Source organism: Brassica napus, chromosome C5, assembly GCF_020379485.1.
Source record: "Brassica napus cultivar Da-Ae chromosome C5, Da-Ae, whole genome shotgun sequence".
Classification (NCBI taxonomy): Eukaryota; Viridiplantae; Streptophyta; class Magnoliopsida; order Brassicales; family Brassicaceae; genus Brassica; species Brassica napus.
The window spans coordinates 28,261,426-28,285,982 of NC_063448.1; the positions used below are offsets into that span (position 1 = coordinate 28,261,426).

Consider the following 24,557-nt stretch of genomic DNA (forward strand, 5'->3'; position numbering starts at 1 on the left):
GACTATAAAACCTTCCACCCTACTTAAATTTTTCACCATCTTCTTCAAATGGAACATATACCGCTCATACAGATACATCCATCTATACTGCACAGGACCACCAAGTTCCAATTCTCTTGCCAGGTGAATAACAAGATGCTCCATAACATCAAAAAATGAGGGAGGAAATATCTTCTCAAGGTTGCACTGAATCACGGCTATGTTAGTCTTCAAATTTTCAATACCTTCAAGAGTCACTGATCTCGTGCATAAATCGCGGAAGAAACCACTTATCCCTGCAATTGCTTCATGAACATTTCGTGCTAATAGTTCCATGAAGGCGAATGGAAGGAGGCGCTGCATCATTACATGGCAATCGTGGCTTTTCAAGCCAGTAAACTTTCCTTCCTTTCTGTCGATACAGTTACGCGAATTTAATGCGTAACCGTCTGGAAATTCCACATCGTTTGAAATCCAATCGAAGAACGCATCTTTTCCCTCTGCATCAAGTCGGTATATGGGAAAAGGAGCCCTACCATTCTCATCAACATGAAGTTCTGAACGAGCACATATATCGACTAAATCCAGTCTTGACTTCAAATTATCCTTTGTTTTACCTTGAACATTAAGGATCGTGTTCATGAGATTGTCAAAAAAGTTCTTCTCAATATGCATGACATCTAAATTATGCCTTAGCAGATGATCCTCCCAGTATGGCAGATCCCAGAAAATATTTTTTTTGTGCCAGTTATGTAGTTCTCCAACAGAATCTACCGGAAAACGCTCATGTTCACCGACGTCTGGCGTCCTTTCTGCACCAAAATCTCTTAGTTGTATCTTCAAATCTTTCCCACAAATTTCCGGAGGTGGACTGTCAAACACCCTCTTGTTCTTCGTAAACAAATTCCTACTCCTACGATATGGATGATCAGGTGGTAGGAATCTCCCGTGACAGTCAAACCAACACGTTTTCCTTCCGTGTTTTAGTTGGAAAGCATCAGTGTTATCTTGACAATATGGACATGATAGCCTTCCATGCATTGTCCATCCAGACAACATACCATATGCTGGAAAATCACTTATTGTCCACATTAGTACTGCCCGCATTTGAAAGTTTTCTTTACACGAAACATCGTATGTTTCAGCACCTTGAGCCCATAGTTGTTGCAACTCATATATTAGTGGCTGAAGAAACACATCAAGTGATTTCTTAGGATGCTCTGGTCCGGGAACGAGAATCGAGAGAAACAAAACTCTCGTCGCAAGCACAAGTTTGGGGGTAGGTTGTATGGTGTAAGAATGACGGGCCATAGAGAAGACTGTCTTCCACTCTTCCCAAACGGACTGAAACCATCAGTACATAATCCAAGGTAGACATTTCTTCTCTCATACGCAAAGTCGGGATACTTTGATTGGAAATGCTTCCATGCTTTTGCATCTGAAGGATGTCTGATCTCACCATCTGTTGAGTGCTCTGCATGCCATCTCATTGGTTGCATTGTGCGTTCAGACAGATACAACCTCTGCAACCTTTCCGTCAAAGGAAAATACCACATCTTTTTATATGGCACTGGAACTCTTCCACTCGTATCTTTATAACGAGGCTTTCCACAAAATTTGCATGTAACCCGCTGTTCTTCCGCCCTCCAATAAATCATGCAGTTGTCGCTGCATACATCTATTACCTGATACGATAAACCAAGACCAGCTTCGAGTTTCTGAACCTCGTAGTATGAACCAGGAGTTACATTATCCTCGGGTAGAATACCTTTTACAAAATCAGCAATCGCATCCATACAGTCTTCAGCCAAATTATAATCTGTTTTAATGCCCATCAATCTTGTAGCAGATGATAAAGCTGAATGACCATCTCTGCAACCTTCGTACAATGGTTGCTTTCCAGCATCCAACATATCATAAAATCTCCTAGCTTGTGCATTGGGTAAATCTTCCCCTCTAAAATGATCATTTACCATCTGCTCAGTACCTACACCAAAATCTACATCCATTCTAATTGGTTCTTCTAATCTAACCGCTGGCTGAGGTTCGCTAGTACTACCATGTTCATAATCAGTTTCCCCATGATGATACCAAATTTTGTAACTTCGTGTAAACCCACTCAAATATAGATGAGTCCAAACATCTCACTCTTTAATAACCTTTCTATTTTTACAATTAGAGCAAGGACATCTTAACATACCTGTTTTTGCTTCCGGTTGTCGGTGAACTAACCCCATGAATTCGGTTATACCTCGTTGGTATTCTTCCGTAAGCAATCTCGTGTTCGGATCCAAATGAGGTCGATCGATCCAAGAACGAAAATAATTTGAAGAAGACATGTTTTTTATGAATCAAATTCGTGTGTAAAGAGAGTAAGAGGGAGGATGAAGATATGGAGTGAATGAAGAGGAAGAGGGGTGCTTGTATTTATAGTTGAAATCCTGCCGACAGACCGAGGAAATTCCGACGGAATTCCGACGGAAACGGCTAGTTCGTCGGAATTTCCTCGGAATTTTTAAAATCCCCCAACGGCTATAATATATCCTCGGAATTCATCGGTTTTTTCCGAGGAATACGTTTTTCCTCGGTATTCCATAAGAATATTCCGACGGATTAGTATTTCCTCGGAATTCCGCCGGTATATTCCGAGGAAATTCCGAGGAAACCAAATTTTGTGTTTCCTCGGAATTTCCTCGGAAATTCCTCGGGATATTCCGAGGATTTCATTTTCCGTCGGAATGTCCGTCAGAATACCGCTGTTTTCTCGTAGTGTTCAGGTAGTTATCAATCATTTTTTCAAAATAAATTACACCAACAGTATTGTTGTTTTTAAATTTATTACGTACGTTGGAAAAATGTATTGGACAATAAAAAATAGGGTAAATATAAATGCATCTTGACATTAAAACAGAAAATTTAACCTTCATCGTACAGATATATGCACTTCAGTATTCTATTGGACAATATTTGCCAATATACATTGATTAAGGAAAAATAAACTAAAATTTCCGGGAACAAGCACTAGACAACAATGTTCCAAGAAGATATCACTTCTCTTTATTCTTGTTTTTTTTTCTTATAATGGGTGTTAAAGTTCAAAGTCCAAACTAATCTCTGCATGCACATTAATAAAAAGGACTTTGCAAAAGACCCTAAAGTACTTAAAAATGAAATTTCATTTTATGACCTGAAAATTTAAACCGAAGCCATATTTGATTCAAGGAGATGAAAAATAGAAGGCCATTTCTTGAGCAGCTTGCTTGAAAATTTCCGCAGCTCCAAACCCATCTCCCAATAACTGATTCTCATAGCTCGGCTTTACCTGTTCCATTACAAAGAAAAGAACCATCATAAATAACAAAAACTACAACATATCATATAAACATGTTATGACCATAATATATATTATACTTGTGCTTGGATCATGTAGGTGCTCCGGAAAACATTAGACGAGACACTAGCAAACATAACGTCAATGTTATACTTCTCAAACAAGTAACACATATTAGTGAAAACCCCTGATTTGTCTTTAGGGCAACACAAACTGAAGAAAGCTTCATTTCCACAGATATTCAGCACGGCGTTACGTGTGGACCAAGTATCAAACTCAGCAGTCGGGTCATCACAAGGGTTGGGCAGGTTCATGCTGGAAGAAGATATCTGATTGGCCAATAAAGCTTCACGGGAGTAAGAATCTTCTGAGGCGGCACCTACGGGAAGGATATGGGGCTGGTTTGATATTGGTGTGAGGAGAATTGTAGGAGAAGAAGATGGATCATAAGGGAAAGCAGTAGTAGTTGTTGTGTTTGAAGCCGAAGAATATTGAAGTTTCTCGAGTTTTCTCATCTGGAGATTATGTAAAGTTTGTTCAAGGGATTTGATGGAGCTCACTGCCTCGTCTACGATTGTTGATTTGTCTGCCTGTGAATCATGAATTAAAATAGTATATAATACATGATTTTGCGTAACGTAAGATATCCGACACATTAACACCCCCACAAATAAAGTATAACAAAAAGGAACCAAGGAATCGAAAGCCTGACAGGTTTGCCAAATTACACCAAATCTAAGTGACATATATATATATATGTGTGTGTGTGTGTGTTTATATGAAGCGAAAGGATACGAAACTTAACTTGAAAAGGAAGAAGCATAAATAGTTGAATAAATCGAAATCTAAAACATAATCTTTTTTTTTTTTGAGAAAATGGCTAAACATAACTTTTTCTTGCTACTAAAATTAACATAAATTAAAATTCCTCAAGCCAATGAAGATTTGACATTTTGATTTATGTGCGATCACACCATCTGCGCCTTAAACAATTGACTAGATGAAAAAAAGACCACAAACGATTTAGATAAATTGTTCTTAAACATAATCTTATGTTAGTTGTTTGAGAAATCGTTTGAAACTAATATATATATAAGAATGGAACCGTATCTAAGTTGATACTAACTATCTTTCATGATGTAATAAAAAGAATGAACTTTTTTGAAGGTAAGATTTGCAGAACTAAATATGGATGAGGTTGACAAAAAAACAGATGGATGAGTATATAATTTCATTTCACAAAAATTCCTCTTTTGAAGAGTTGGATAAGACTGAACCATCTCCACAGTATTATATGATTAGTGTTCATACGCATAATTTCTTTATAAAACACAGTTAACCTGATCCACATGCAAATTACCAATCGAAAACTGAACTTAATACGGAAAAAAATATGAAGACTAAAAAAGCATTGATAAGTCGTTTATTATTTAATCAGGTATACCTTAGGAGGAAGTTGGGGAAGCAAAGCATGTAGTTTAGCAAACATATCTCTCATCTTCTTCCTCCTTTCTCTTTCAGTCCATATATGTATTTCATGATCGGGTGATTCTTCTACATGATTTTTCTCATTTCTTTGGGTCCTCTTTTTTCCTTTTGAAGCTTTCTTATCGGATGTCGGAATTTCAGACGGATGAGAAGGACGCACTAGAGGCGGTTGCTTGTCGATTCTCTTGCAGCCACCTTGAGAATCATCAGAATTGGATATGCCCCACACAATACTCTCTTGCCCCAACTCTTGAGCATTAGTCATATTGAACTGAATGCTCATTTTACCTTTTTGCTTTGTTGTATTTATTATGCTTCTATGAATGCCTTATATAAAAGAGAGAGACGTTTAAAGATGGTGAAAGAAAGAAAAATAGGAGAAGATATAAATAAAATGATAAGTGAACTATTAGGAAAAGTCCAAAATATTATCGAAACCGTTACTAAGGCATCAAAATAAAAACGATGTAAAAGTTTATTCGAAGCAGTTGTGTAGTTTTAAGCTGATAGTACTAAAATATGATATGTAGTGTACCATTAGTCTACCACAATCCTACGTTATAACGTTCAATGTACTTGCCCATATGGCCATATATTACATACTATGAAAAATGCGTTTCTATGAAGGAGATCACCAGAATATTGATTTACGAGTTAACTCATCATTATGCCACAACACCCTGATTTGTCTTTAGCATATTTTTGTTCTCAACGTTCGAATTATTGTGTGGAACGGTGAAGTTAATCAGAATAACAGTTGTACATGAAGTGTATTTTGTAAAACGTTCAAACCAAATAACGTATATATTGTATAAATTATTTGTTTTTATTGTTCTTTGGAAATGCCGAAAATAGGTTCCAAAACGTATTTAAGTTTCTTACATTATTCCGAATTTCCAATCTGTGTCATTATTACTTTTGATAAATCTACATAAAAGTTTGAAATTTGGTTATAATTATGAGATAGACACACATTTCTTTTCCAAAAATACAGAAGGTATATATTCAAATAAACTAAAATTGTTATTGAATATTTTTAAAACGCATATATATATAATTGCATTCCTTAATCAATAGCTGATTTCCCTATTTTACTGATATTTAGTTTATTAGGATATATCATTAATTTTATTTCATTTTAAAATATTTCTATAATTTATTTTCTGAAATTTTAAATTTAGGTATTTGAGGAAATTAATCCACATGCAAATTTTAAAAGGGCAAATCTCCAAAATAGCACATTTCTAAGTTTATATCACAAAAATAGCACTCAAAAACTAAAATGACCAAAATAGCACCTTTTTAAGTTTATCCTTTGAAAATTTTAATTTTTTTATTTTTCAAAATTTGAAATCTTATCCCCAAAACCTCATTTCTCAACTCTAAACCCTAAACCCTAAACTCTAAACCCTAAACCCTAAACTCTAAACCCTAAACCCTAAACCTAAACCCTAAACCTTAAACTCTAAACCCTAAACCCTAAATCTAAACCCTAAACCCTAAACCCTAAACCCTAAACTCTAAACCCTAAACCCTAAACTCTAAACCCTAAACCCTAAATCCTAAACCCCACCCTTTAACTCTAAACCCTAAGTTTGTGACTTTTGATAAAACATTAAGTGCTATTTTTGTGACTTTTGACTTTGAGTGCTAGTTTGGGAACAAAAACTTGATTTAGTGCTATTTTTGTCTTTTTCTCATTTTAAAATTTTATTAGTCATTTAATATTTAAAATCTGTTTCACACATGATATACTATTATAAAATAAGTACATTTTAAATACTAAACATATACAATGCTTAATCAGAAGCTTTGTCTTTCGGCGCTTGCATTGTATCCAATATCGTAACATTTTAAATTGTGGTCGAATGGTAAAAGATAAAGTATAAATTTCAAATTTTAACCTTCATGGTAAATTATTAACATTTAGTGGACTAAATGATTCCGGTTTTAAGAAAATATGGTAATTGAAAGCCAATTTAGTTTAAAATAATTTTATTGAATTATTATGCTAATAAACTTACAAAAGAGCGGACCTGGAAACATGTAAATACTCTAGTCAGTCACTTAATATATATATGGATTTTTTGCATTGCATTGAAATATTATAGAACTCACCAACATTTCCTAAAATTTATACAAAATCTATACGAGATAGGCCTAAATATATTTGTATTTATAATTTCTCACACTTTTATATTGATTTAAGATATCACATTTTTGGATATTATATCACTGAAACCTGCATTTAAACACTCTAATTATGACCAATTTTCAAAAAAAAAAAAAAAATTCTCTATCAAAGACTAATTTAGAAAAAATATTTTATTAAACTAGAAATATCATTAGAGTACTAAGTATTTCAAAGAATTTTTCAAGATTTCGCTATTCATTTACCAGTTTCTTTTATCTGAGAAGCAAAGGGCTCATGTACCTAGCTCTAAATAAATTGGAAACCACTAGAGAAAAAAATGAATACTTAATTATTTGACGGGAATGTATTATAAAACGTATTTAAAATTATAAAATGCCAAAGATTAAAGAAAATTTCTAATATGTCATGCACAACTCACTAGTCAAATATTTTATGTGATATTTCATTTGATTAATACTACGCGCAAACTCAAAAACAAAGCAACATAAATGAAAGAAGCTACTCTTAATTGAAAAAGTTGTTACTCTGATTTAAAAAAGAATGAAAAGCTAAACTTAAGATCCTTAATTAACTTGTGATTATGTTAACTGTCTAATAATTATGTGATGGTAAAAGTGAGCGTTATCTTCATGGTTTTCAGTGCATGTAATCATTGATATCCAGAGATTCAATTGTCTTTTCTGATTTTCTTTTGAAGTTAATATATAAAAAAAAACTCTTTTTACATTAACTTTAAAGGGCAAATCTCCAAAATAGCACATTTCTACGTTTATATCACAAAAATAGCACTCAAAAACTAAAATGACCAAAATAGCATTATATCTTTTGAAAATATTAATTTTTTTATTTTTCAAAATTTGAAATCTTATCCCCAAAACCTCATTTCTCAACTCTAAACCCTAAACCCTAAATTCTAAACCCTAAACCCTAAATTCTAAACCCTAAACCCTAATCCCTAAACCCTAAACTCTAAACCCTAAACCCTAAATTCTAAACCCTAAACCCTAAACCCTAAACCTTAAACCCTAAACTCTAAACTCTAAACCCTAAACTCTAAACCCTAAACCCTAAACCCTAAATTCTAAATTCTAAACCTCACCCTTTAACTCTAAACCCTAAATTTGTGACTTTTGATAAAACATTAAGTACTATTTTTGTGACTTTTGATCTTGAGTGCTAGTTTGGGAACAAAAACTTGATTTAATGCTATTTTTGTCTTTTTCTCAACTTTAAATTGTCTGAATATGCTCATATTCACTTGTGAAGTTGCAAGTTTAAACGGGACTAGATTTCAATACACTTTGACATGTACAAGCCAAATTTTGGTAAGTCTTGTGTTATGTAACGTGGCAATCATTCACACATCACAATTCTCGAGTCCAATATCTGAGCGATAGAAAAGGAAAAAAAACTATTAAGAAACTGAAACACATTATTATTAATTTACCACACTTTTATGGTTCGGAAAAAGTTTCACATTTTCTATGTTTCCATAATTTCTTATGTACAGAAATCTACACAAACAAAATAATAAATTAAAATTTATTTTCTAAAAACAGATGATTTTACCTTTTTGCTGATAATCCAAACAATGTAATAATTTTTTCCAACGAAGATTGAATTCGAGTGGTGGAATGCATACTAGACACTCTTTTACCATTAGGCCAGCAACTCGTTGATAGAAAAAAATTAACAACATTAGGTGACTATAGTTTTCTGGGTAATCTAACATTTCATAATCATAATCTTCAAACTTACAATAGATTGGAAGAAATTATTCATATTCTTTTATTACAATAATGAGATTTTAAAACAACATAAGTTAAAGTAGATATTTTCCCTGAAAAAAATGATAGCGAAAACATAACTATTTAGGCCCTGTTCGTTTGTAAATCTGGAAGATGCATCCAGATGGTCCATCTAGATGTCTTATCAAGATGCTTCATCTGGGTGTTGTTTGTTTCTTCATTTCGTCCATGCATTCAGATGAATCATCTGAATGCAGCTATATTCGTTTTTTTTAACTTGCATCTGCATCCAGGTGGGCTTGTTAATAAAATGACTAATATTTTTTTTTTATGTTTCGGCGGAAAATAGCATTTTTACGGTTTTGGCGGAAAATACGTTTTCATGGGTTTGGCGGAAAATACGTTTTTGCGGAAAAAATATGTTTTGTGGTTTTGACGGAAAATGTGTTTTTGACGAAAAAGTGTGTTTTGCTGGTTTGACAAGAAAAGTTTTTTTTCCGCGATTTAGGCGGAAAAATGCATTTTGCGGTTTTGGCGGGAAATGTGCATTTTTGCGTTTTTGACGGGAAAAGTGCATTTTTCCATCAAAAACAGAAAAATGCACTTTTCCCGTCAAAAACGCAAAAATGCACATTTTCCGCCAAAACCGCAAAATGCATTTTTGAGTTTTTGACGGGAAAAATGCATTTTTCTGTTTTTGACGGAAAAATGCATTTTGCGGTTTCGGCGGGAAAATACGTTTTTCGGTTTTGGCGGGAAATTACGTTTTTAGGTTTTGGCGGGAAATGCGTTTTTTTCCGATTTGACGGAAAAATGCGTTTTCCGGTTTTGACGGGAAAATGCGTTTTCCGGTTTTTGCGGAAAAATACGTTTTTCCGGTTTTTGCGGGAAATGTGTTTTTCCGGTTCTGGCGGAAAAATGTGTTTTACGGTTTTGGCGGAAAATGCATTTTTCCGGGTTTCGCGAAAAATGCGTTTTTCCTGGTTTCGCGGGAAAATGCGTTTTTCCGGGTTTCGCGGGAAAATGCATTATTCCGGTTTAGGCGAGAAAATATATTTTTCCGGTTTTGGCGGGAAAATGCATTTTTCTGGCTTTGGCGGGAAAGTGTTTTTTCCCAGTTTCGGCGGAAAAATGGGTTTTTCCAGTTTCGGCTGGAAAATGTATTTTTCCGGTTTTTGCGAGAAAATGCAATTTTCCGGTTTTCGCGGAAAAATTGTATTTTGCCGGTTTCGACGAGAAAATGTGTTTTCCAGTTTCGACGAGAAAATGTGTTTTCCGTTTTTCACGGGAAAACTGCGTTTTTCGGTTATGACGAGAAAATGCTTTTTGCGGTTTTGGCCGGAAAATTATTTGGGGGGGGGGGGGTCTGGCGGGAATATGCGTTTTTGGGTTTTGGCGGGAATATGCATTATTTCGGTTTTGGCGGAAAAATTCATTTTTTTCCGGGTTTGGCCAAAAAGTGCGGTTTTACTGGTTTGACCGAATAGTGTGTTTTTATGGAAATATGCGCTTTATGTTTTTTGAGAAAAAAACACATTTTGCGGTTTTGGCAGGAAAGTGTGTTTTTCAGTTTTTGCGGGAAAATGTATTTTTTGGTTCTAGCGGAAAAATGTATTTGCAAGAAAATAGAATTTACGGTTTTAAAATAATATTTTGATTTTAAAAGGTCATTTTTGTCATTTATCATTTTGGACTGAATTAGATGCATCTGTATCCAGATGCATCCAAATACACCATCAAGACTCACTTTCATTTGAGTGAGAATTTGAGATGAGTTTTTAAAAATTCAGCTGGGTGATCCATATGGATGTGACATTATAATGCACAAAACGAACATCGATTTGCATCTTCACTCAGATGGATCACCTGAGTGAGCAAACGAACAGCACCTTAAATGCATGGATAAAAGACTCACGGTATAACTGCATTCAGAAAACATAATTAATCACTTGTGTGTTTTTAATAATTATGTTGTGATGTTGAAGACCACCTTTACCTCATGAAGAGATGGTGGGAATATTTATTTTTTACCAGAGTAAGATGATAAAGATCTCCCCGTTGGGAGGAAGGTATCTCTTCTTGAAAAAGAGAAATTTATCAATAGTTTTTGGACATATTTTTAAAAATTCACACCAGTTACGGGGTGATAAACAAAGGACTCAGACCTACTAACTAGATAATGGGCTGCATATGTTATAAATTAAGTTTTATAAAACTATGTTTATAATTTTTAACATTTACTCTTACAATACGATTTATACAAATTTAAAGATTACATAAAATAAGTAAACTATATCTTTTATATTATAAAACAAAGTAAGTTGGCAATTGTGGGTTTGACGTGTGTCATTACAGTATCCAAAAATCTCAGCACGAAAACAAATCAACAATCTCCGTTCTCCACTATCCCTATTTTCTACCACTTACGATCTCCATCCAACAATTTTTATCAGAAGATGTAACTCTTTTTTTTCTCTGTTCATTTTGATGGATTTATCACAACTAATACTCATAGTACTACTAGTACAACTAGTAAAACAAATTATCAATGAAATATTATAGAAAAATCCTAACAAGTTTGAAACCCCAACAAATTTCAAATATTAAACATAATATTATGAGTAGATCCGAAGAGGTTGTACTAAAAGATATCATGAAAACTTATAACACATAATCTCAAATGACCATTAATCAAACAGTGATTTAATAAATTACCTTTTTATTGGACTTTTTCCAACAAAAAAAAATTCTTAATTTTTCTCGAGTAATTTTTTTTTCCAAAAATCCCTATTTTCTACAACTCACGCTCTCCACACATTTATCGTTGATTACCCTTTCTATAATATCTCCAAAGAAAAAAATTCATCAATTTTTATCAGAAGATGTAACTTTTTTTTCTCTGTTCATTTTGATGGATTTTTCACAACTAATACTGCTAGTACTACTGGTACACAATTAGTAAAACAAATAATCAATCGAATTTTATAGAAAATCCTAACAAGTTTGAAACACTAAAAAATTTCAAATATCAAACATAATATTATGAGTATATCCGAAGAGGTTGTACTCAAAGATAACTTGAAAACTTATAACACATAATCTCAAATGACCATTAATCAAACAGTGATTTAAGAAAACAAAGGCTATGCTTATAAGTTGCCTGAACAAAGTTGCAAAGTTGTATTATTTATACATTTTATAGTTGTACCACCTGTAGGAACCGAAATTCACACTGTCGATTTTCATTTAAATTAGGAAAGTAGGAGAACCCTAGTTTCCCAGAGGTCCCAGATATCTGCTAATACCGCACGCCAAGCAATCAGAACACGAAACGAAAACAGTAATAAAATAAGAAATCGAAAAAGAGAGCAAGATAGTTCTTATTTTGAATCTGCGTTTGAGCGTTTACAACAAGGTAAGTGCCTGGGCTACGAGAGCTGTCGGCGAGATTCCTAGTTCTAAAAACCCTAAGACGGCAAAAACCTAATTGAGTCGCAGCTCGAATAACAAAAACGGAAAATTGCCTAAAATCGCTCTAAGTGCTAAGTTTGCTGTGAAAAAGTTCTCCCTTCTGCCTCTCGCCTAGGACTCCTTATATACTCGCTCCTAGGTCGGTTTACGCTTTTCCCCTTCTGCCCTTAAGCCGTCATAGCTTAAAAATAGAGATATTCTGTTTTTCCCAATCTTCGTGATTATCTTCGAAAACTTCACATTTATCCGCGGAAACTTGACATTTATCTTTCCTTACGAACCAAGCATAAACCGTCATACGGCTTATGGGCTTTTGGTTTAAGAAATCGTAAGTGGGCTTCGAGTTACGTTTTAGGTCTCTTTGGGCCGTCTTTGACTCGAAACGTTTATTACGGTTCCTTCGATAAAAACAAACTTTCCGCGGTTTTTATCGTAAAGTTTGATTGATGATTCCGAATGACGAAAAACATGAAATGGTTTAGCCACGGTTTTCGGGAGATAGCATTAAAGAGTAGACGAAAATGCATGGATTTGTGTCGTATCGACGTTTTAAGGGAGCTCGGTCGCTACGTAACGACCGAGCCGTACGCGTGCACGTAGCGACCGAGCTTGGCTCGAGCTCGGTCGCTACGTAGCGACCGAGCCGTGTGCATGCTTGATAGATTCGTAACGACCGAGCTTGGCTTGTCCGTTGTCCGATTGCCGTACTCGAACTTGTCTGTGGCTGATTTGGATACGTGTCTGTTGCCTTGAGATAATTGGTACTTGGCTCGATCGAGATTAGAACAAGATTTTTCCGCAAGGTTCTTTGTAAAGACACTTTTTACGAAGTATAACTTTCGTAAAAAGATGCTGACGCTCATTTTTGCGGAGGTTTGGACATTAACTTCGTCGTAACCGTTTTCGACCCCAACACCACCTATACTAATCATATGTGTTCTAGTTGTACTAGTTATACTCTATCTAGTTGTACTAGTAATACTTTGTATTCTTTGTTGTCGTGAATCTTGTACATTGAAGATAAGATTCAGTTCTATATGAAATAAAATGTATTGAGAATGATGATGGATTGGTCAATTTGGGATAAGAAGAAAAATTGAAGGTTTGAAGAAATTTTTTATCTTGATTTGGATTATGGGATAGCAAATCTTGATAAACAACTGGGAATTTAAAAATTGGGTTTCTAGGGTTGTGAATTAGGTCAAGTATCAGGTGGGGAGGTGGGGCTGGGTCCATGTTGGTGTAGGATGGAAGTTGCATGAGGTTGTAAATAAATTTAATTACTTAAGTTTTTTTTTTTGTCATCAACGTAAATAGACTCAATTAAGATTGTGCATCCATCTAAATGACAAAAGATGATTGTTTCATGGCACTGCGCGTAAGACTGTCCGCCTTTAAATTCTTTGTTTGGGGTATATGAATGAGCTCTGAGTGGTTGAAACTTCCTCTTAGGATCCTGGATGTTTTCCATATAGTTTGCGAATGCATTCGTCTGGTTCTAAAACCATTTTCACCAATTAAGAGCAATTTGTTGCAAATGTAACATGATACTGACGTAAGTTTCTCATTAAATTCCATTGACCATATGAGAGCTTCTACCCTCAGAGTGTAAAGGTGATAGAGTTGGTTTCGTATTCCTTGCACCCATCAATCTCTCAAAGCCTTCTAATGTTCTATACAACCATGCAAAATTTGTTGGTCCCTTGAGATTTACTAAATTTAATTACTTAAGTTTTTGGTTGTTTTACTTACTTTTAGATTTAAATTTAAATATTAAATAAAATAAAAATAAGACGATCCATTTTAGAAAATGTTGATACGAGAAAAATTTAGCGTAAATTCTTGTGACCCAATTTTACCACTCTAAGCGTATGAAACAATTAAGTTACTTGATTAAAATCAGCACCTTGTGAGGGATAAGCATTATATATATATATATATATATATATATATATATATATATATATTATATTATTTTATCTATTATATTTTTTTTTATTATGAAATAATAAATATATATTGAATAATTAAAAATCAGTAACTATTACATATATAATTAAACTGATGCAAACATAGAAATCAATTTTATTAATCCAAACAATATTTTTTCTATTTGATAGGATATATAATTAAATTTAAAAGATATTAACATACATAGAATATTTTTACTATTAATGTCTATTAAATGATACCTTCTAATCATATGGTTTTTTTATCATTTGTATCTTTTATAGCAAAAATGTTAAATTACAGATAACAAAACTTTTATTGTGGGATTAATAGTTTTAGTAATTTTTTTTATTAAGTTGTCAATGTTTGTTCAAAGCTTTTATCAAAAAAAAATTAATGTAAATTTCAAAAATTAAAATATTTATGTATTTTATATGGTATATAGTTTAATTTAAAACGATATATATATATATATATATATATATATATATATATATATATATATATATATCTTTTAATCTTAATAGTTAATTAAATTAGACTTCTTACTTATATGATATTATAATCATTTGTATTTTATCATAACAAAAATTTTAAACAATGGATCACAAAATTTGAATATGAGACTTTTAACAGTTTTAGTAATTTATATTCGTTTTAAAAAATTCAAAATATAACATATACTACTAATCTAAATTTAATTATAGTATTAATGTGGGTGTTTAATTTATTTTAATAATTTAAAATTAAACAAATATGATAGAAGATACTCTAATTTTTATCAAATCTTTATTATTCAAAATCATTAATTGTCATATATATTTTAGTCACGTTAAGCAATTCTGTAATTTTTATTTAAGAAAATAATAAAGATCATTAATAATGAATTTATTATTTGGTTAATAAAAGCTGACAAAAAAAAAAATGGTTAATAAATAACTTATTATATAATTTGATGGACCAACCTATTTCTCTAGTGATTCTAAGAATCATCATAGTGATGACACGTAGTTACAAAAAGAAGTTGTAATATTTCTCAATTAATATATATGGGATATAATTAATGTCAATGTTGGTTAATGTCCTTGCTCTAAACCGCGGACGCAGAAGCCGCTTACTCACCGTTTTTGCAAAAAGCGGGGAAGCGCCATGACGTTTTGACCCAAATCGAATGAAAACGCGGAAAATAGAAAAAATAACCTGAATCTTTGATGATTTTTGGCTTGAAAATGTGTCTATGATATGTTTGAGAGAAATATTTTCAAATGACTATTTTTAAGCTTTTGTTACCAAAAAAGATCATAAGGGGGAAAACGGCCAAAAAAAATTCATTTAAATGACAAAAGATCCTTATACCTCTTGCTTTATTGATATAAAAATATAAATAAATATATAAATAAATAATTAAAAATTTATATTTTCAAGTTATATGTTTTCAAATTCGAATTTTGTTATAAATTTTCTTCTTTTGAAATAAAATTTCAAAATTTCTTTTCAAGATTTTTCTTTTTCAAACCCTCAAACCCCGGTAGTGTACTGAACCAGCCCTGCCCTGAAAATAAATTCTTATCTTTCCAAGAACCATCTGTGAAACACCATCTTCCTGTAGTTCCTGAATTAGGTCTGATCTGTACTTCATGTACCACCCTGAGATTATTGGTAACATGTGCCTCAGTCCAAAGTGTTGATTCCAATTCTGCTAAGTTAAATGTTTCCCTCTGATCAATATCAAGATTAGTGAATACTTTATTTTTCCGACTCTTCCAAATATACCATAGTATCCATGCAAACTGATGGTCTTCCATTTTTGGGTTAAATCTCCAAAACAGATGATCCATATTAGCAAAAAGATAGCCAATAGGAAAAAGGTTTGGATTCGATGGGATCTTAGATACTGCCCACACTTGACATGCCGGGGGACATTCAAAGAACACATGGTTTATTGATTCCTCCGGGTCGCCACACCGTGTACAACATGTATCTCCTTGTATTCCTCTCGCTTTTAGATTTTTTGTTACAGCTATACAACCTGTCAATAGCTGCCATAAGAAATGCCTTAACTTCGGAGGACACTTTCACTTTCCAGCAGAAGCCTTATGTATATCCACATTGGGTCCATAAAATTCTGGTGGTCTTTCCTTGTCGGGATAGATCCTTTCTACTTGATACCCTGATTGTACCGTATACTTCCCATTATTGGTGAAATGCCATCCATTCCTATCTTCCATCTGATTTCTACTCAGAGGAATACTTTCAATCATATTTGCATCGTGTGGTTCCACCAAAGTCCTAATTTCCTGTAATTCCATGTTCGGGATTCCTGATTAATGAGAGCATCCACTGTGAGATCCGAGTAACTGTTATGAAATTTTTTGTTAGCTGGTTTCAGGCGAGTGGATGGGATCCAAGGATCATTCCATACTGAAATAGATGACTCTGTTCCAACCCTTTTGATTAGTCCTTTACAAACCAGAAATCTAGCAGAGATAATACTCCTCCAGTCATATGACGGGGAAGATGAGCGAACCGGTTCCAGGGGTGAAGCATTCCTGTAGTACCGTCCTTTGAAAACTCGAGAGAAATTCTCTCAAATTTAGAAATTCTATTGTTATTGGTTTATGTATTCTTAAAATCTTATTATAATCCTTTGTTATTGGTTTATGGACTTTTAAATTCCATACAAAATTTTTTATTATTAAAAAAGTTTAGGGGGGCCTATTGGAAATAGAATTTGTGTGGAGTTTGAAAATTTTAAGAGTTAATAGATTTTTAAAAGTTAAGTAAATTTGATGAATTCTTACCCAATGTATTGTATAAATTGTCATTGATTATTATAGATTTTCATATATACTTTTCTTTCCAAACTTATCTTTCTATTATTATTTTTTTTAAAAAACTTCTTTCATAAAATAGAACTATTTGAAAATTAAATAATAATTTTGGTTTTTTTAATATTTTGACATTTCGATTTGTCTTGTTTGATTTTTGTTCTAAAGTTTTTAAAATCAACCTATGAATTTTCTCATGATTTTATTTTAATATCAAATAGTTATATTTCATGAAAGATTATTTTTTAAATTGTTATTTTTAATAATTTCTTTTATCTTTAGTTTTCTTTTTACAATTATCTTTGACTTGACAATAAAAATGTAAGAAAATCTTGTTGTGTTTGCGTATTTGTGTTTTTGTTACATAGATTTTGAGAATCCTATGACTATACGTGATATTTGTAAAGTTGAGTGTTATAAGTAAAACTAGAGAGAATTTATGTCCCAATAACAAAAGAGTTTAATAGAATTACAAAGTCAATAAAAACTAAACTTTTTGAATAACATAGGATTTCCATAGAATTTAAAAGTCCACAAACCAATAACAAACGATTCTAATAAGTGTTTCTCCCAAGACTCTCCCCAGTCTAAAACACATGCCCATAGTATATCCTCCAAGGTCTGAATCGTCCTCTCGGACTGTCCATCCGCCTGAGGATGATAGGATGTACTCATGTTTACTCTGGTTCCCAAAGCTTTCTGGAAAGCCTCCACAGGTAAGATGTAAACCTTGGATCTCTATCCGAGACAATGCTTGTTGGAACACCATGCAACCGCACTATCTCATCCATGTATAACCGCACAATCTGATCTACACCATCTCCTTTTCGAATGGCTAAGAAATTTGCCGACTTGGTCAAACGATCGACCACAACCCATATCGCATCCTTCAGGTTCCTGGTCGTGGGAAACCTAGTCACGAAGTCCATTGTGATGTGATCCCATTTCCACTCCAGTATAGGTAAGTTCTGAAGTAGACCACTGGGAACCTGATGCTCTGCTTTCACAAGCTGGCAAGTAGGAAACTTAGCCACCCACTCAGCAACATCAGATTTCATTCTCACCCAATGGTAATACCTCTTCAGATCTCTATACATCTTGTTCAATCCCGGATGAACCGAGAACTTAGATTTATGAGTCTGCCTCATAATCTCTTCCTTCAGTTCCTGGTTGTTAGGAACACTAATCCTTCCATTGACCAAGATGGTACCATTACTCGCCGTTTGGTACTCAGTCTTGTCGTTGGAAGCAACCTTCTTAAGGTTCTCATCTAAACCTTGAACTTGGCGAATCTTGGTAAGTAGATCAGCCTGATCCACTGCCTCCAACCCCAATGACTCATTATGTCCAACCAATGTGTTGAGGTGCAGTGACCGAACCATCTCTTCCAGTTCCTCAGCCTCCCTCTTGGCCGATACCTCCTCTCTCCTGCGGCTCAAGCCATCAGCCACTAGGTTAGCCTTTCCTGGATGATAAGCTATGTCCAGATCATAATCTGCAACAAACTCCATCCATCTCCTCTGCCTTAACTTTAGCTCAGGCTGAGTGAATATATACTTTAGACTTTTATGGTTTGTAAGTATTTTCACTTTGGCTCCATACAAATATGATCTCCATATCTTCAAGGCAAACACCACAGCTGCCATTTCCAGATCATGGGTCGGATAATTTCCCTCATGCTTCTTCAATTGTCGAGAAGCATAGGCTATTACCTTCCCATGCTGTGTATCCGAGTCCAGTGATTGACATCCGAGTCCAGTGATTGATGCATTAGTATACACCACATAAGGATGATCCGCCTCCGGCAATACCAGGACTGGTGCACTAGTCAACATGTCCTTGAGTGCTGAGAAACTCCTCTCACACTCCTCAGACCATGCGAACTTCACGTCCTTGCCTGTCAACTTAGTAATGGGCTGAGCTATGCCCGAGAACCCCTTGAAAAATTTCCGGCAGTAGCCGGCCAATCCCAAGAAGCTTCGTACTTCCATAGCATTTTTTGGCTGAGGCCATTCCCGTATACACTTGAACTTTTCTTGATCCACCGACACTCCTTGATCAGACACCGTGTGTCCAAGAAAACCAATGCTATTCTGCCAGAAGCTACACTTGCTCAACTTAGCAAAGAGTATCAGCTCCCTCAAGCGTCCCAGCACTGCCCTAAGATGCCTCTCATGGTCTTCCTTGGACTTAGAGTACACGAGTATATCATCTATAAAGATATTCACAAACTCATCCAAGTACTCCTGGAAGATACCATTCATCATCTTCATAAATGCAGCTGGCGTATTGGTCAGTCCGAATGGCATGACCACAAACTCATAGTGGCCGTACCTGGTTCGGAACGCGGTCTTTCTTATATCACCTTGCGCAATGGGAATCTAATGATATCCAGAGGCCAAGTCAATCTTGGAGAACCACTTTGCTCTACGGAGTTGATCCAACAACTCATCAATCTTGGGCAATGGGTACTTGTTCTTCACAGTCACCCTATTCAACCCCCGATAATCAATGCACAACCTGAAGCTACCATCCTTCTTTTTCACAAATAGGACTGGTGCTCCCCAAGGTGATACACTAGGGCGTATGAAACCCTTATCAAGCAACTCCTCAAGTTGCTTCTTCAGCTCGGCCATCTCAGCCGGAGCCATTCTATATGGACTTTTGGACAATGGGGCAGTCCCTGGCTCCAGTTCTATTATGAATGGGTCAGCCCTATTAGGGGGAATGCCCTGTAAAGCCCCAAACCCATCATGGAACTCCTGGACCAGCGGTATCCCATCCGGGTCACCACCCCCTACGACCTCATCGGTGTAAATGGTAGCCAAGAAGGCCTCACAACCATTTCCAAGCATCCTTTCCATTTGGATTGCTGAAACCACCAAACAACGAGAGGTCGGCTAAACCCCTTGAAACTTGATCGGCGGTCCAAACTCATTCTCAAATTGCACCCTTCCCCGGTGACAATCAAGAGTTTCCTGATTCTTTCCAAGCCAGTCCATACCTAAGATCACCTCATGATTCTTTAGGGGGACAACAATCAGATCTACAGGCATCGGCCTGTCCAGGATCATCACTGGGATGTCCTTAACCAGACCTAGTGAGTTCATAATCTGCCCTCCGGCTGCACTCACTTTGTCAGGACCATTCCAGGTTCCATACCGGAACATACCCTTTCTGATCATATCTGGACTCACAAAACTGTGTGTAGCACCAGTATCGAAAAGTACATGTGTTTCCACACCACCAATACTTAGGGTCCCTACACAAGACTCAACCAAAGAATCTATCCATCCTAGGTTCCATACCATGCAATTCTACAGGAATTGAAAAAGTTTAAGTCTAGAATGTTACTAGTGATCGTCTTGTAAGGCTGAGCCCCTTCCACATCCTTGGATAGCTCGTACACACGTGGTGCTGAGGTCTGGCCCCGGCTCTGGACCGGCTTTCTTGCCTCTGCATGTCCTTTACTCTGACCACCTTGCATCTTAGGGCAATCCCTACGGTAATGTTCCTTCTGGCTGCAGTAGTGACAAGTCCTGGAATCACTTGCCGGACTAGGACAATTCTTAGGAGAATGATCCATCTTACCACAATGAGTACAGGCTCCCATGGCCTTCCAGCACTCACCACCATGGTATCGGCCACACTTAGGGCACTCAGACCTACCACTTGAGGTTTTACCCTCCTCGGCCGAGTCCCTCTTTCTCTTCTTGTCACTACTCTGAGCGGTGGACACAGTCACACTCTTCACTTTCTGCTTAACCTCCTCTGCGAGGTTGGTCTCCAGCATAGCCATCCTTTCAACCAACTCAGATACAGTGTGGAAGGTGCGGACTGAAGAGTAGGTCCGGAGCTCGGCCCTAAGGCCTCTGATGAACCGACAAACCTGTACTGCCTCGTCCTCCAGCTCCTTACCCACATAACGCCTGAGCCGGTTAAACTCTTCCTCATACTCACGGACCGACCTACGTCCCTGGACCAAGTCCAAGAACTTAGACTCCAGGCGATCCAATGCCTCAACTGGAAAGTACTTGTGGTTGAACTCAACCTCAAAATCAGCAAAGCGTTCAATGGTGCCATTGGTACGCTTATCAAGAGCCAACCACTAGTTGTGTGCATCACCTTCCAAGAAGTGCACTGCAATATCCTTCTGATAATCCTCAGGGCAACGAGTCGAGCGGAAGTTGCGAACCAACCGACTCCTCCACTCATCTGCCTCCTTATGATCAACACTTCCAGCAAAGTGTTTAGTCCCCAACTTGGAGATGTGCTCCAAAACCTTCAGGTAATCCATACGCTGGACAGGCTCAGCTGGTGGGTCGATCTCCACAACCTCAGCTACCTGTCTCGGACGAACACCAGCCACTTGAGCAGACGCACGAACCAGAGGAGTAACCTGTCCCACAGGCGGATTCACCAACGGGGTGAACGCCTGAGTCAAGGTCACCAGTTGAGCTCCCATGAATTTCATAGCTTCCAGTATGTCTCCCATAGACGGCTCAGCTACCTCCCCCACACCATCAACCCCAACATTGTTTGCACCAATGCCAAGGTTATCTTCATTCTCTGCATTGGATGATTCAGCATCATCCTCTCGGACTTGCTCTTGCTGACCATCCGCAGCATCCACACGAGTCTTAGTAGGAAGGATCGGATCCACTGGAAGTCCGGTCTCATTGTTACCCAGCCCCTCTTGAGTTGGTAACACTGTGGTCGGAATGGTTCCAACTGGTAACACTACGGTTTGAACAGCACCATCCTGTCCCATGGTTCCGGATGCTCCAGCCGCATCCTTTCCTCTCCGAGATTTAGCCTTCTTAGTAACTGTGAGTCTCAACAGCCGATGTATGGTGAACCAATAACCCAAACAAATCCTAGATTCAAGCATGCTCTGATACCAACTTGTAAGACCCGATCCTGGATTCCTCAATCCAACCTGACCGCAGTCTCACCAAACAATCCTAACCAATTTGATTCCATTAATCCCGATTCAAGTCCAATATTCTCTAAGTATTTATCAGTGTTTTGAGGTTCATTGTTACACACTTAAACAATCAGAATCAATAAGGCAAATAGATAACTTCATAGATAGATAAACAGAATCAAACATCATTCGTTTGTTTAGCATAAAAAGTTGCACATTAAGCTAGCATAAGTTCACAACAAGCACAATAGGTTATCAGTATTTCACATCTATCAACAGTGACCCAATCACCACACATCTTCCCACGGCTGGAGTCCTCATAGTCCCTTTCCTTTACCACGGTCCATGTCTGTACCTGAGACCAACACATCACAAACACAACACACGATCAGATTAATACACAAGAATCTATCACACTGCATGGCTGGATCATATCAAAACATCAAATGACTCATCAGACCAAAATATAACATATTTCGAAAGTGCTTCAAAAATTAATTAAAATTCATGAAAACTCATGATAAATCCCAACTAAGAGATTCCCATGACCAGAATCCAATGAATCGACCTAGACCATATGGATCCTGATCATGGTCAGTCCAACCGGTCACAAATTGACATCATCAAATTAATTCCTAAAAATTGATTAAAATTCATGTAAACTCATGATAAATCTCAACTAAGAGATTCCAATAATCAGAATCCAATGAATCGACCCAGACCATATGGATCCTGATCATGGTCAGTCCGGCCAAAGCCATGAACTGTCATCAGTTCTTTGATCCGGCCAAGGCCTAGGATCAATGCCTCCATATCTGAAACATCAACATCCAATACCAAAACAAGAAATAGATGAAGAATAGAGTATAAGATCAGAGATGGGTGTAACCAAACGAACCAGACCGAACCATACGTACAGACGGTTCATCCGCCGGCTATGTCCGGTGGTTCTCGGCCACACCTCTCACCTTAGGGTTACGATCTCCAGGGGCTGTCACCTTATCCTTCTCAATCTCCTTCTCCTTGTCTTTATGCCTAGTATCCATCCTCTTGATCTCACAGACAAACTCCACCGGAAACAACCACGAACCACTACGGATCAGATCTCCCAACCGTCGGTTTGTCTCTCTTTTCTCTCTGGAAGTTTGTCTGAGTTTTCTGTCTTCTCTGCAATGATATTTTCGACATAGACAAGGAAAGATAAAGAATAAATCGACCATAACCGCCTCATAACTGCCTGGACGAGCAGTTACCAAAAAGATAACCAAAAGGGGCAGTTTTCCCCATAGTCGTTGCCCCGTAACTGCCCTTGGCGGTTTCTCCCTTTTCTTCCTTTTCCCCAAATCGATTCCTGAGCCCTTGCTCAACTCCTGGTCCGACCTATGATGCACTTGAAGTAACCGTCACACTCGGACCACCGGCTCGGTCCATAACCGCTCGGACCCGACCACACTGGTTCGGACTGGAACACTCCTCCCAGCTGAGGTAAGCTGACCACCAACTGTTCCCAGCTGAGTAAGCTAGTCTTCCAGCTCCTATGAGCTGATTAAATCAAGGTGAACTGATTTCCAGCTGCACCTATCTGACTGAGCTTGATCCGGACCTCGTCTAGCTCCCGGTTCACTCGTCCAGCTCCTTATTACTTGTTTCCCTCATATTCTGGTTAAGTCTCAGCTTCCTGATGCCCTTAACCTTCCTTTTGGACCATGATACGCTTGTCTCAAGGACTTACGACCTGACTGGTGCGTCTCCTCGCACCATGGTCCATTCGGACGATCCTATCTAAGATCTGGGACATGACAGGAAGACTGGAAAATTAAAGTTTCAAAGAAAAGATATGAAGCATAGCTACCCATGGAGACATGGAAACTTATGCTGATGCTTCTTGGCGAATTTGAGACGACAACCAACGAGTACCCTTCCAAGCGACATATGAATGGTGTCTCTGATCTCTTGTAACACTATCAGCAATCGTCGTTGCTGAGTTGTTGCAAGATATCGGTACAAAGCTCAAACTGCCTCCCATAATGGAATGAATCGTAGATAGAGCATAAGAACAGTTGGTGTAGTTCTCTAAAGATAGCTGTGGATGGTCCATAGAATTTTTAATCTCTAGCACAGATGACTCTATGATTACTTTCTTCAACTTGAGGTCGCACATGGCTGCTGCAGCCCACTGTAATGCTACCAATTTAGCTTGAAGTGAAGATTCAATTTGAGAGAAAGACCTTCTGCTGTGTAGCAAAACATTTCCTTGCTCATCACGAACCAGCCACTCACCTCCACATGTAAGTGTGGCTCCATCCCATGATGATCCCACATTGCATTTGAGAAAGGAAGGAGGGGGTTTCTGCCACTTCTCAAGACCTGCATCAATATTAAACTCAGGAGAGTCTAACTTAGGGAGAGCATTATGTAGATTCAACCAGATCGCAGCCTCTTTCATAGCCCTTCTAAGAACGACCGAGGGCTCCGGAGCAATACGTTCGTATCAGAATGCATTTCGATCTTTCCACAATTGCCACAAGACCCAAGGAAAGGATTGACGAGAGCATGTACCTACTGCTGGATTTTTACTGCACTTCAAAAGGTAATGAAGATTAAGGAAGAACGAGTTCTGAGACAAGCCCGCTGGAGGAGGAGGAATATTGGATCGGTCCATACTTCCTTAGCGGTTTGA

General features: G+C 36.8%; 2 protein-coding genes across 2 annotated transcripts; both read right to left on the reverse strand.

Annotated features, from left to right (window-relative positions):
• Positions 1-2,948: 2,948 nt before the first annotated feature.
• On the reverse strand, positions 2,949-5,388 carry LOC106425023 (transcription factor bHLH95-like). The gene is made up of 3 exons (XM_013865758.3): positions 4,755-5,388; positions 3,391-3,900; positions 2,949-3,301 (listed from the first exon to the last, which is right to left on the reverse strand). The coding sequence occupies exons 1-3, from the start codon at positions 5,079-5,081 to the stop codon at positions 3,197-3,199; spliced, it is 942 nt and encodes a 313-aa protein (XP_013721212.2). The 5' UTR covers positions 5,082-5,388; the 3' UTR covers positions 2,949-3,196.
• An 18,359-nt stretch (positions 5,389-23,747) lies between these two features.
• LOC106425002 lies at positions 23,748-24,323 on the reverse strand. Its single transcript, XM_013865742.1, has one exon. It carries the CDS (start codon positions 24,321-24,323, stop codon positions 23,748-23,750), a length of 576 nt encoding a protein of 191 aa, XP_013721196.1.
• Positions 24,324-24,557: the final 234 nt, after the last annotated feature.